The sequence below is a fragment of the Aegilops tauschii genome, chromosome 4, assembly GCF_002575655.3.
Source record: "Aegilops tauschii subsp. strangulata cultivar AL8/78 chromosome 4, Aet v6.0, whole genome shotgun sequence".
NCBI lineage: Eukaryota > Viridiplantae > Streptophyta > Magnoliopsida > Poales > Poaceae > Aegilops > Aegilops tauschii.
This window is the reverse complement of record NC_053038.3, coordinates 409,964,770-409,976,854: the sequence shown is the minus strand read 5'-3', so window position 1 is coordinate 409,976,854 and position 12,085 is coordinate 409,964,770. Positions and strand designations below refer to the sequence as shown.

General features: G+C 49.5%; 1 protein-coding gene across 1 annotated transcript; it reads left to right on the top strand.

Annotated features, from left to right (window-relative positions):
* The first annotated feature begins 10,467 nt into the window (after window positions 1-10,467).
* LOC109733304 (FBD-associated F-box protein At1g60410-like) lies at window positions 10,468-11,457 on the top strand. Its single transcript, XM_073497362.1, has one exon. The coding sequence runs from the start codon at window positions 10,468-10,470 to the stop codon at window positions 10,849-10,851; it is 384 nt and encodes a 127-aa protein (XP_073353463.1). The 3' UTR covers window positions 10,852-11,457.
* The last annotated feature ends 628 nt before the right edge of the window (window positions 11,458-12,085 follow it).

Genomic DNA, 12,085 nt, shown 5'->3' with positions numbered 1-12,085 from the left:
CGACCGGGACTCTGTAAGCCGCCAGGTCTGTACCTGTATATATAAAGGTGAGACCCGGCGGCGGGTTAACTCAATAAACACACAATCGAGAACTAGGTCAAGCGTATTCGCTCCCTTGTAATCGAAACTCAAGCAATACAACTAGAAGCAGGACGTAGACTTTTACCTCGTTGAGAGGGGCCGAACCTGGGTAAACACCTTGTGTCCTTTGTCCCGTTCAACCCCTTTAAGCTAACCTAGTGCGATGGTTCCACACCTAAGTCCTTTCACTAGGGTATCTTCCGTGACTAATCCACGACACTTGGCGCCCACCGTGGGGCCAGCGCACGGTGGTTTCGAGTTCTTGAAGGGCACCTTCTCAGGGATCAAGGGATACGCCGTGGGCTGGATGACCAAGAGTCGCCGCGGCAAGCTTTACATCGACGACGCTGGTTGGGGTCCCGAGGCCGACTCAATCGAGTATGGGTACCGGGTCCCCTTCGGCGGGATTCACGTCTTCATCGGCAAGATTGGAGAGTTGGGGCCTGGGACGGACATCTGCATCGACACGATCGAGACGGCTCAGCGCCCACGACCCGCCAAGATCCAACCCGCCGTGCATCCTGTCTTTGTTGGTTTTGTTCATGGGGTGGATCTCGAAGAAGGTTCTATGTCAGGTGGAGAGACAACCATCTACTCAGGTGATGAGTTCCCAACCGGCGAAACTGAGTCAATCTATCTATTGCAAGATGGCGGACTTGGGGGTTGTTCCGGTGGCCACAGTATTTCGGACACCTACGAGCTGCCCAGCAGGGCTGCTGTTTTCATGGCTGGTACGCAACAGATGTTGAATTCATTGACCGCTGTGGCTATGACCTCTCGTTCAACGGCTGCGGCGACGACCGGGGCAAGCGGCTCTGTGCGCCCGCCGGCTCAGGTTCTATCTGAACTCCTGGATGCTCTGGCGACTCTCTTATCCATAGAGGTGTGACTCCGACTCAAGCACAACATAAGGTGGAAGTTGCAAAGCTACGGGATGAGGTAGCTCAGGCTAAGGAGGAGCTTAATGCTGAGAATGCTAGGATGGCAACAGAGCGAGCCGCGTTGGAAGCTGAGTCCCAACGGATCCAAGCAGAAACTTTCTGGTTAAATCTTTACCAGAACGCCTCAAACGCCGTTATGAGAAGAAGGCACCAGAGCCGGCTACCTCCGGAGTTTGAAGCAAGAAATCTTTTCAATACGCCTGGGCAGGAATGAGCAACCCGCCCGGCGTAACCTGGGTCGCCGAGGCACCCGTGGCTAGGGCGGTGGCTCAACCGCGTGTCGCACACCCGCCTCGTTTGAATTTAAACCCGCCTTAGCAGGTGGCAACGCCACCGGGTCATTTTTCCAACCCCCTGAATAACATGATTGCCGCGGCGACGCGGCTGGCGGCTCTTCCAGTAGAAGGCGAGTCTCCCACGGCAGTTGAAGCCCGGAAGGCTGTGGAGCTTCTTCAAACAGCAGTAGCTCAACAGGCGGCGTATTCATATAGCCGTGATCGGATTCATTCAACTCCGTGCCACATCCGACACGTTGAGTCGCCGGTGGTTTCCAGCAGCAATCGGCATCGCAACCCGCCGCATGGCCATGACCCGCCCCGTGATAATAACACTGCTCAGATTCTGATGGATCAAGCCAGGGCACGTCAAGAGGCGGAACTGGTGGCTCATCAACAGCTCCAGCATCTGTAGAAGCCGGGATGACTTCCAGGACAGTGGGTGTGCCATGCTTAGCACCGGCTCTTCGCAATGAGCGGTTACCTAAGGATTTCAAGGGTCCCCGAAAAGTGGCCAATTACACAACTGATCAACCTCCTAAAGCCTGGAATGAGAGCTATGAGTTGGCTATGGAGATGTTGGATGTCAATGACGCTGTGTGCGCCAAGTACTTCACCATGATGTTGGACGGGTCGGCTCGAACCTGGTTGAAGGGATTGCCCCCTAATTCTATCAATTCATGGGCAGAGTTGAAGGCATGTTTTATTCAGAATTTCAAGAATACGTGCAAACAGCCTCTATCAATCATTGACCTAGACGCTTGTGTCCAGCGCAAGGATGCGTCGGCCCACCATTGGGTCCGACGGGTTTCAGCTATTATCCACTCATCGGATAGCATCAACGCCTGCTCTACTGTTCTGATTCTGGAGAAAAATTGCCGTTTCACCCCTCTCAAGCAAAAGTTAGGGCGGCTCAAACATCACTGCAATGACATGGGAGAGCTCATGGCGGCTCTCATCAAATATGCCGACTCCGACAATACTAAGGACCCTGGGTCCGAGAGGAGAAGAGCAACAAGGGGAAGAAAAACGACAATGGAAAAGGGCAGCAGTCAAACATGACGAGTCATAGCCAGGGCGGCAATGGTAAGCGCAAATAGCCTGATGGCGGGTCTGATTTTGTGGCTAATACTAATGCAAAGAATAATGATCGGCGTCGGAAGGGTAAGTCGTTTCCTCGCACGGGAGGAGCAAAGTTCAATCTTGAGGCGATGTTGAACCAGCCCTGCCCAAAGCACAGCTACTAGGATAGACCATCGACTCACCTGTGGAAAGATTGTTATATCATGTAGGAGTATAAGAATTTCGGCTCTCACGAGGACCACAATAATAATAATGGCCCGCACGACGGGTCAGGATCCGGCTCACGCGGGCCCAGTTTTGGAGGTGGCGGCTCAAGCTCTGGATTTCAAGGCCAAGGCAATCAAGGCGGTTTTAATCAACAGCATAGTCAAGGCAATCAGCAACAACAGTCTGGGTATCAGAGTAATCCAAAGCAGCTATATAGTGGCCAATATCATGTTTTCACCACAAGCCCGTGCAAACGAGATCAGAAGGTTCATAAACGAGCGGTGAGCGCGGTTGAGCTAGCGATCCCTCGATACTTACGATGGTCGGAGCAGCCAATTGTATGGAGCCGTGAGGATCACCCGCCCCGGATTGACAATCCGGGTCAGCTGGCTTTGGTGGTAGCTCCTTAGGTTGGAGGTTACAAGTTCACTAAGGTGCTCATGGACGGAGGCAGCAGTATCAATATCCTCTATTATGATACTTTTCGCCAGATGAATTTAACTGACAAGGATCTTAAGCCGTCCTCTACAGTCTTTCACGGAGTGGTGCCTGGTAAGTCGGCTTATCTAGTGGGTAAGATAGCCTTGAATGTGGCTTTTGGTAATGAACATGATTACAGGGCTGAAACGTTGAATTTTGAAGTGGTTAAAATTAAGAGCCCCTATCATGCTCTGTTCGGTCGACCGGCTTACGCCAAGTTTATGGCGGGACCGTGTTATGTGTATTTGCAACTTATGATGCTGGGTCGCAAAGGGACCATCACAGTACATGGTGACATGAAGATAGCCTTGGAATGTGAGGAAGGTGATGCTGCTTATGCTGAGTCTGCTTGTGCTACGAAAGAGATTAAGTTTGACAAAGACAACGTTGACCCGGCCGATATGACTCCATTGAAGAAGCCAACTACAGAGCATGACCCTTTCTTGAAGTTTAAATCGGCTGATGATACTAAGCAGGTCGACTTTGTCCCTGGCTACTCATCTCAGCAGTTCATTATCAGTGCTAATATGGATCTGAAATAGGAAAGTGCGCTCATCGAGTTCATCCGTGAGAACCGGGACATCTTTGCATGGAAGCCTTCAGACATGCCAGGTGTACCGAGGGAACTCGTTGAGCACACTCTCAATATTGATCCAAAGTTTAAGCCGGTCAAACAATTCCTTCATCGTTTTAATGAAGAGAGGCGCAAGACCATCGGAGAAGAGGTGGCCCGGCTCTTGGCAGCCGGGTTCATTGTTGAAGTTTTTCATCCTGAGTGGTTGGCTAATCCGGTGCTAGTACTTAAGAAAAATGGCACTTGGCGTATGTGTGTGGATTACACAGACCTTAAGAAGGCTTGCCCGGCTGATCCTTTTGCTCTTCCCCGTATTGATCAGATCATTGTTGCTACGGCGGGTTGTGAGCATTTGAGTTTCTTATATGCTTATTCTGGTTATCATCAGATCAAGATGGTAGTTAAGGACCAAGAGAAAACATCTTTCATCACACCCTTTGGAGCTTTCTGCTATGTGTCTATGCCTTTTGGGCTCAAGAGTGCCCAGGCGACTTATCGGTGTTGTGTTCAGAATTGTCTTCACAATCAGATAGGATGCAATGTTCATGCTTATGTGGATGATATTTTTGTGAAGTACAGAAAGAAGGAGACCCTGCTAGATGATTTGAAGGAGACCTTTGATAACCTCCGGGACTACAAGGTGATGCTTAACTCGGCCAAATGTGTTTTTGGTGTGCCTGCGGGCAAGCTCTTGGGTTTTCTAGTCTCTGAGAGAGGTATTGAAGCTAACCCGAAGAAAATCAAAGCTATTACTTCATCGGCTAAGCCTGTGTGCATTAATGACGTCCAGCGTTTGGCGGGTCGCATTACGGCTTTCAACCAGTTTATAAGCAGCCTGGGAGAAAAGGCTATTCCTCTGTACTAGTAGTTGATGAAGAAAATGGATCACTTTGTCTGGAGTGATGCTGCTAATGAGGCGTTTGAGGCGCTTAAAAACAATTGGCTGAGCCACCGGTTCTTGCAGCTTCTGTTGAGAAGGAGCCCTTGCTCTTATATGTGGCTGCTAACAACAGAGCCGTCAGTGTGGCGGTTGTGGTGGAAAGGAAGGAAACAGGCAAGAAATATCTGGTTCAAAGGTTGGCTTATTATGTCAGTCAGGTCTTAATTGAGTCTAAATAGAGATACCCACACTGGCAGAAGTTAGTCTATGGGGTGTTCATGGTCGCTGTACTATCGTAAAGAAATGCATGCCTAGTTCATTTGAGTCCTTAACTTTTCCTCTGAACTTCATCACAAGACTGTCTTCGTAGTTTATATGAGGCCACAATGTTAAGTGCTTTCTCAGATTATTTCAACTGCTTAGATGCCTTGGCAACTTAAATATAGCAGTGGTACACTCCCTTTCAACTAGGGATGTCAACTGGGTCCCGTTTAATCCCGATTAAAGTCCACTAGTGGTATGATAGTTCAAAAGATTTTTTGGTTTTTTGAGGAAAATGAACTAGGGAGCTAGCAAAAACTAACTAGATGGGACTGGCGAATGTCATTTATTTGCCACTTACATCCCTAGTTTCATCTTACCATTTTAATTTCTTTTCGGCTGATGCTACTTCGAACCATTTAAATATAGCTTGCCATGCTTGGCAATAATTCGTATGTCGTTTACCATGTAAGCTTACTGCCTGGATCATGTGATAACTATCTCTTACTTATGTCCAGCAGAAACCTTTCAGGATGCCGTTCACACTAGGACACAATGTACAACCCCATAATCTATTTGTGGAAGCAGTGCGCCATCCATGTTACCAGATGGTAGCAGTTCAGAGGCAACACCGCCGGAGAGCAGTCTGAGCACCGATATTATAGTTCTTGAGGCTCTACTAGAGGTAGAAAGAGATGGTGTGGCTGCCATGAATGAGGTAATCTTGATCTTGAGGCTGGAAATTATGCAATTAGCTGCACGCATTATGCAAGCAACCCAAGAATTGGAGGAAGTAAGAATGTTGCATTTGAAGACGGAGGAGGTCCTGCTGTTTCTGCTATCTGAAGCCCAAGGTAATCCCAGTTCTTCTTTAGATACCAGTTGAAATTGTCATTAGATTATTGTACTTGCATGTTGTGTCATGTCTCTGAATGGATTATGTTGTAAGACCCCCTATGTTGTCCATGTGTTGTAATGATCCGAATTTTTTAGGCGAGCTAATCATTAGTACTTGTATGATTGACATAAGTGTCGGTGCCAAAACCGGTAGATCTCGGGTAGGGGGTCCCAAGCTGTGTGTCATGGATCGATGGGTAACAGGAGACAGGGGACATGATGTTTTACCTAGGTTCGGGCCCTCTCTATCGAGGTAATACCCTACTTCTTGCTTGATTGATCTTGATGAATATAGGGTTACAAGAGTTGATCTACCTCGAGATCATATGTTGTGGTCTAAGACCTAAGGTATGATGAGTAATGTCATAATAATCTATCGACTAGCCTAGCCTCGGCTTATATAACATACCAGAGGCCTAGGATAACAAGAGTCCTAGTCGAATACGCCGGTGGAGAGGAGTCCTTGTCTTGATCACCAAGTCTTGTGGAATCTTCCTTGCATATACATTAGCTGTCTGAACTGGCCCATGATCAAATGGCCATGGGGGTCCTCGGCCCAATCCAACTGATCGGGAGACGACGTGGTGAGTACCCCCTAGTCCAGGACATCGTCAGTAGCCCCCTGAACCGGTCTTCAAATTGGGGACGCTCCTCGATTCTTCCAAATTATTCTTCATCTTCGGTCGTCGGTCTTGAAAACTGGTTCAACAAATCTTCTCATCTTCGATCTTGAGGATCGCAGAGGTAAATCTGAAGAGTTTACACGTCGGGTATCCGAGGAGCCCCTTTAAGTTATCGGCCTTTATCAATGCCTTGTTATTTTTACGCCCACCTCGGGTTTGAAGTTGTTCCCGTGCAGCGGTGTCCTCTTGTATCCGAGCCCCAACGCCGGACTACATTCGAGGTATCTTTTGCAGCCGAGCACCAACGCCGGATTGTATCCGAGCTCCAACGCCGGACTGTATCTGAGCTCCAACGCCGGACTATATCCGAGGTGTCATAGATCACCTTGGTTCAAAAAGTTTTAGCTGAGCTTAATGCCGAAAATGCCCTCTAAGGAGCCAGCCACTCGCATCCGAGCTATATGCCGAACTGCTTCCGAGGTGGCTCAACACCTCGGTCATGGGCTGATTGTTTGCGGATTTTATTTCTGATGCGTATAAATTTATTTGTTGACAAGATATATTGCCAGTAGCCCTCAAGGTGTCTGTCGGCCTAAAATCCGAGATGCACCTGAAGGAAAATATGAAACCATTGATCCTAGTAGCTTCTGAGACTCAGGTCGTGAAATCGGCCTGAGGATCAACTCCTAGCTCGGCAGCATACATAGGAATAGAAACACAGTGTAATATATTAGAGGTAATAGTGATCGGCGGACAGGCCCCTGAGAGAGGGTCATGAGAAGTCGCCGTGATATATTAGCTTGATGCCGGATAAGTCCCATATGGTATTTATTATCGTCCGAAGACGCGCTTGTCCATAGTTCGGTTATGCCGAACACTGAGCACTTTGAATTTTCTGCATTGAATAGGCAATGCAGTAGCCCCCGAGCCACTAGTCGGGTGGCAACACCAGATCAGGGGATCGATGTGCCCCTTTAATATTTATAAATAATGAGCGCGAAGCCCAGTAGCCCCCGAGCCTTAATGTGGGCACGGGTGGCCGAATTAAGGATCGATATCCGTTTGACAGAAAATTTTGTTGTGTTTAACACAAACTTCTCGGAAAGAGAATAATGATCTCATAAAAGAGTTAGAGATAACGAAAGCTGAGCTCGCCAAGGTCGGCCTTAAGGGGCTTAATAGATAGGTTGCAGTAAATAGATTGTACTCACAATTTTTATGTGTAATGATTCTATGTATCCAAGTACTTTACATCATTAATGCTCGGATCTGCATTGTACAAAACTTTGTTGACCGACCATCGGCTTCAATCTCCTCGGCCAGTAGCTGGGGAGTGTTTGTCCTACTTTATAAAGCCTTTACAAGGGCAAAGTTTTACGACAAAAAAGGCAATCCGGCCATATGGTTTTATAAACAAAGGTACACGGAGAGATATGTTATAAGAAGTCTTCTGGGAAAAAATAGTTCCATTATAGGTTTCTTTTCCCAGGCTTTCATGTTGATTATGATCATGAAACCTCAACTCCGATCAATGTGGGAGGAAAATATTGAGGATTTAGTTGTGGGGAAAGTTCCCGAACTCTGTGGTTTTTAATGGACCAAATTTTTTACTTCCGTCATTGTCGACCAATTATATTCATTAAGATGGCTAACTTTCGGCTTCTCCGAGTCTGAGGTACTAACATGGATGACCCAGAAGTAACAATCATAGAGGTGCTCCCTTTACCTCCTAGCCGAACAATCGGGAATGTAGGGGTAATCACAGGAGCCAGGCAACCCAGCTTGGCCGAAATCTTAAGTCAAATTGATGCATATTTATGGCTTTATAACGATGATTACGGAAGGCAGCGCTTGTATACTGAATACAAATGCTGAGGATATGTTTATTTTGACTCCGTTGCGACCGTTTATCAGTTGAAAGTGGCCCATCGTCGGCTTCTACCCCTTTGTAGATACTACGCAGGGTGTTTCTGCAATAACAAGACAACCCTTAGCCGACGTCTCGGTGCCCGAAGGCGGTTGCGTTAGCGGAAACGAGGCAATCAGATATGCGGGCTTTAGAACTTTCACTTAGTCATAGGAGCTTAAAGTTGGGAGGCCAGCTACTAGCCACTGGTTAGTGTTCGACGAGAGCCGAGGTCAAGCCGTAAACACTTCAGCCAATGTTATGAACGACCCGTCATTTAACACGGTCATCGGATCGCTGACCAGTTTACACTTATTGTGACAGTCAGTTTTCGGCTTTCTCCACTGAGGTGCTTAACCATGCGAGCTGGAAGCACAATCACAGTGGTTCTCCCTTTGCACACCCAGCCGAACAAAGCGGAACGTAGGAGGCAAGCACAGGAGTCGGGCGACCCAACTATTGACCAAAGACACAATTCGAAACCGATGCATATATAGCAATATCCAAGAATGTTTTTGCAGAATCTCTAAAGGTGTCCGGCGCTGCACTACAAGACTTATGCTGGAAACACACAAATAGTTTAAAAGTGCCATAGGCTCGAAAAGCCAAAAACTTATGTAAAAGCTTGACGTCCGGACTAAACCGAGATTTTGGTGCCAATCCGAAAATTGGAGAAAAAAAGAAAAAAATTGTGCTTCTGTCGTGCTTTAACATGACACATCCGATCTCAAGACTTTCAAGCGGGTCAGCCTACGGCTTCAAGCTCCTTATCCCGAAGGCGGAGTACTTCTCCGAGGCCAGTTTAGCGAACTAAACTCGAGTGGCTTTTAGAGAGAAGACATGCTATCCGGCTATTGACCATACACTCGAGTCGAAAAAGGAGCGGTAGAAAAAGAATTTGCAACAACCAAGAAGAAAACACATTTACTATAAAATGGCTCATACTAATTTAAGAGCCCCCAAGTGACTTGGGTAAAAGAATTTTATGTATAATGATTGTATGTACCGAAGTACTTATATCATATATGTGTTCACCCGAACTTTAAACGCGTCTTAACCGACCGTCAGCTTCTCCCTCTTCGGTCAAGGGCTGAAAAGTGTTATGTACTCCACCTGTCGAGAATATCGACGGTGTTTCTGATAACCAGGCAATCAGGCCATAAGGCTGTAACAAACAAAGCGCGCTCAGGGAACTTATGCTATATTACTGACGAAGTGTAAGAAGCATCTTCGAAGAAAATAGTACCCCCACCGATACCTTTCTTCGGTTGCTCATTGTTACTATGAGACTTGTGCAATAGATTTTTTGTACTCATGAGTTCCGTTGTGTGCCGACCATGATTGAAAACAATAAGAGCGCTAGCTTTCGGCTTCACCCAGTCTGAGGTCCGAGCTCGGATGACCCGATCGTGACAATCGCAGAGGTGCTCCCTTTACTCCCTAGCCGAACAATCGGGAACGTAGGGGTAAACACAGGAGCAAGGCAACCCAGCTTGCGGAACACTTAAGTCAACATGCACTACTGGAATCAGCTAATTTGCCATCTGCCAGCTCTTTGCCGTCTGCTAGCGGATGGCAAAGAAGGTCTTTGCCATCAGCTACCCAAAAGCAGACGGCAAAGAAAATGGCAGACAGCAAAACAGGCCTTTGCCATCAGTCAGTTCTTTGCCGTCAGCTGGCGGACGGCAAAGAGAGAGGTGGCCCCCCACTAACGAGCCGTTTACGAAAAAAAATGCCCCCACTTTGCCGTCTGCTAGCAGATGGCTTGCCGTCTGCTAGCAGACGGCAAAGAGACAAAACAGCGGACGGCAAACCAGATCCACACCCCCACCGCATGTTATCTCTTCTCTCCCTCTCTTCCCCCCGCCGTTATCTCTTCTCTCCCTCTCTCCCCTCCCCGAGGCCCACCAGATCCGCACCCACCGCCGCCCCCGCCGCTCCTCGCTCCGCCACCTCCTCTCCTCGCCGGCCGTCTCCGCGGCCTGCCTCCTCTTCGGCCTCGCCGGGTTCCTCGCCGCCGCGGTCTCCCTCTCCCGGGCGCCCGCCGAGGCCCCGCGGGGCCGCTGCCCGGACTCCTCGCACCCGCTCTCCGTCTCCTGGGACCGGCGCCCCGGGGATGCCGCGGGCGGCGCCACCGACCTCCCGGCGGGCCTCGCCACCGGATCGCGCGGCAGGCACAAGGTGGGGGAGCCGCGACCTCGAACAGGAGGCCGCGGGCGCATTGATTCGAGCTAGGGTTTCAGTCAATCGGTCGGGACCATGGAGTCGCCGCCGCCCAAGCGCAACGCCGGCCACGTCGGCGAGGACGGAATCAGCGCCCTCCCCGACCACCTCCTCCTCGACATCCTCGAGCGCCTCCACCTGCACGAGGCGGTCCGCGCCGGCGCTCTCTCCACGCGGTGGCGGCACCTCCCCAGCCACCTCTCGCTCGTGCACCTCGACGCCGGTCACTTTCGCGGCGGCACATCGCTCCAGGTCATGGACGCGTTCACGGGCGCGGCGCGGGCCTTGCTCACTCGGGTGCCTCCCGCCGAGGGAGTGTGCGAGAGTGGTGCCCTCAAGGTGCTCGTCCTCAGCTTCTACACGTCTTCCCCTCACCTGACCTCATTAGCACTTGCAGTAGGCTCAGGCACCTCAGCTTGAGATTCTGCAGACTGCTTGATCTGCACTCCACGCTCAAGATCGATGTGCCGTGCTCTGAGCTCCAGGAGCTTGAGTTCATCGGCCTTTTGTGCACACGGATCGAGCTCGTCTCTGTCCCCAAGCTTAGACAAGTGGAGTGCAAATGTTGGCTCTTCAATAACCCTCCAGTGCGCTTTGGCTACGTTCCTGAGCTTCGCGGTTTAGTACTCGCTTCTAAAGCCAAGGCATGGCAAGAGCCATTCGCGCTTAGCGAATGCCTGTCAACGAGTGTTGGTGCCAGGAACCTGTCAACACTGACTCTGTGTTTTGGGTACCAAATGGTATACTTAATTTCTGCGCACCACTTAAATATAAATCTTCTGCATCGTCATACCATGTCTTCTCTACCAGTTTCAGTTGTGCATGTATGTTCTTGCTGCAGATTTGGATTCAGCCAGAACCTCCGAAGCAGCTCATTGCTATATTCAGAAACCTGACCTCTGTGCGTCTGGGGCCAACTAGTACCAAGATTTTTTTTAACTTGGTACCACAGAAAGATGTATACCTAAAAAGTGCCCTGGGGCCACATGTTAGTGACACATGAATGGCACTTCACAACTTGAATGTGTCGTGGTTGTGGTTGTGGGATGTGCCGTGGCGCGGTGGTGCTGGATGTGCCCACGTCGCCGGCGGTGCTGGATGTGCCGTGGCGCGGTGGTGCTGGATGTGCCCACGTCGCCGGCGGTGCTGGATGTGCCGTGGCGCGGTGGTGCCCCTGGGTGGCGCCTCCGTGCTGCGGTGCCCCTGGTTGGCACCTTCGTGCCCGTGCTCTCACTGGTGCCGCCGTTGTGGTGCTCTCTGGCAAGCTCCGGCTTGTTGTGGTGGTGTTGGTTGTGATGCTGGTCACACCATAGTGATGGTGTGGCTGCATCCTACTTCGGCTACAACTCCTTTTGGTGAGCTTCTCCTTGCTCCCCTCCTGATCTCTCTAATGCATAGCTCTAGATCTTGATTTTGTGGGATGTGAGGCTCTATTAGCTGTGGTTAGCTGCTGTAGATGAGCATCAACTTGTATTGGAGCTCTCTGTGATGATTCTTGCTGTATCAGGGTTTTGGTCAGTGACCATCTATGTGTATTTGTGAAGTATATATACTCCTGTACTGCTCTGTTCTGTTTAGTTGATCCTGGAGTTGTTACTTTGGTCAGTTACTTTACTCATGAACGGATACTCACTTGTTCTTAGTTATTTTACTT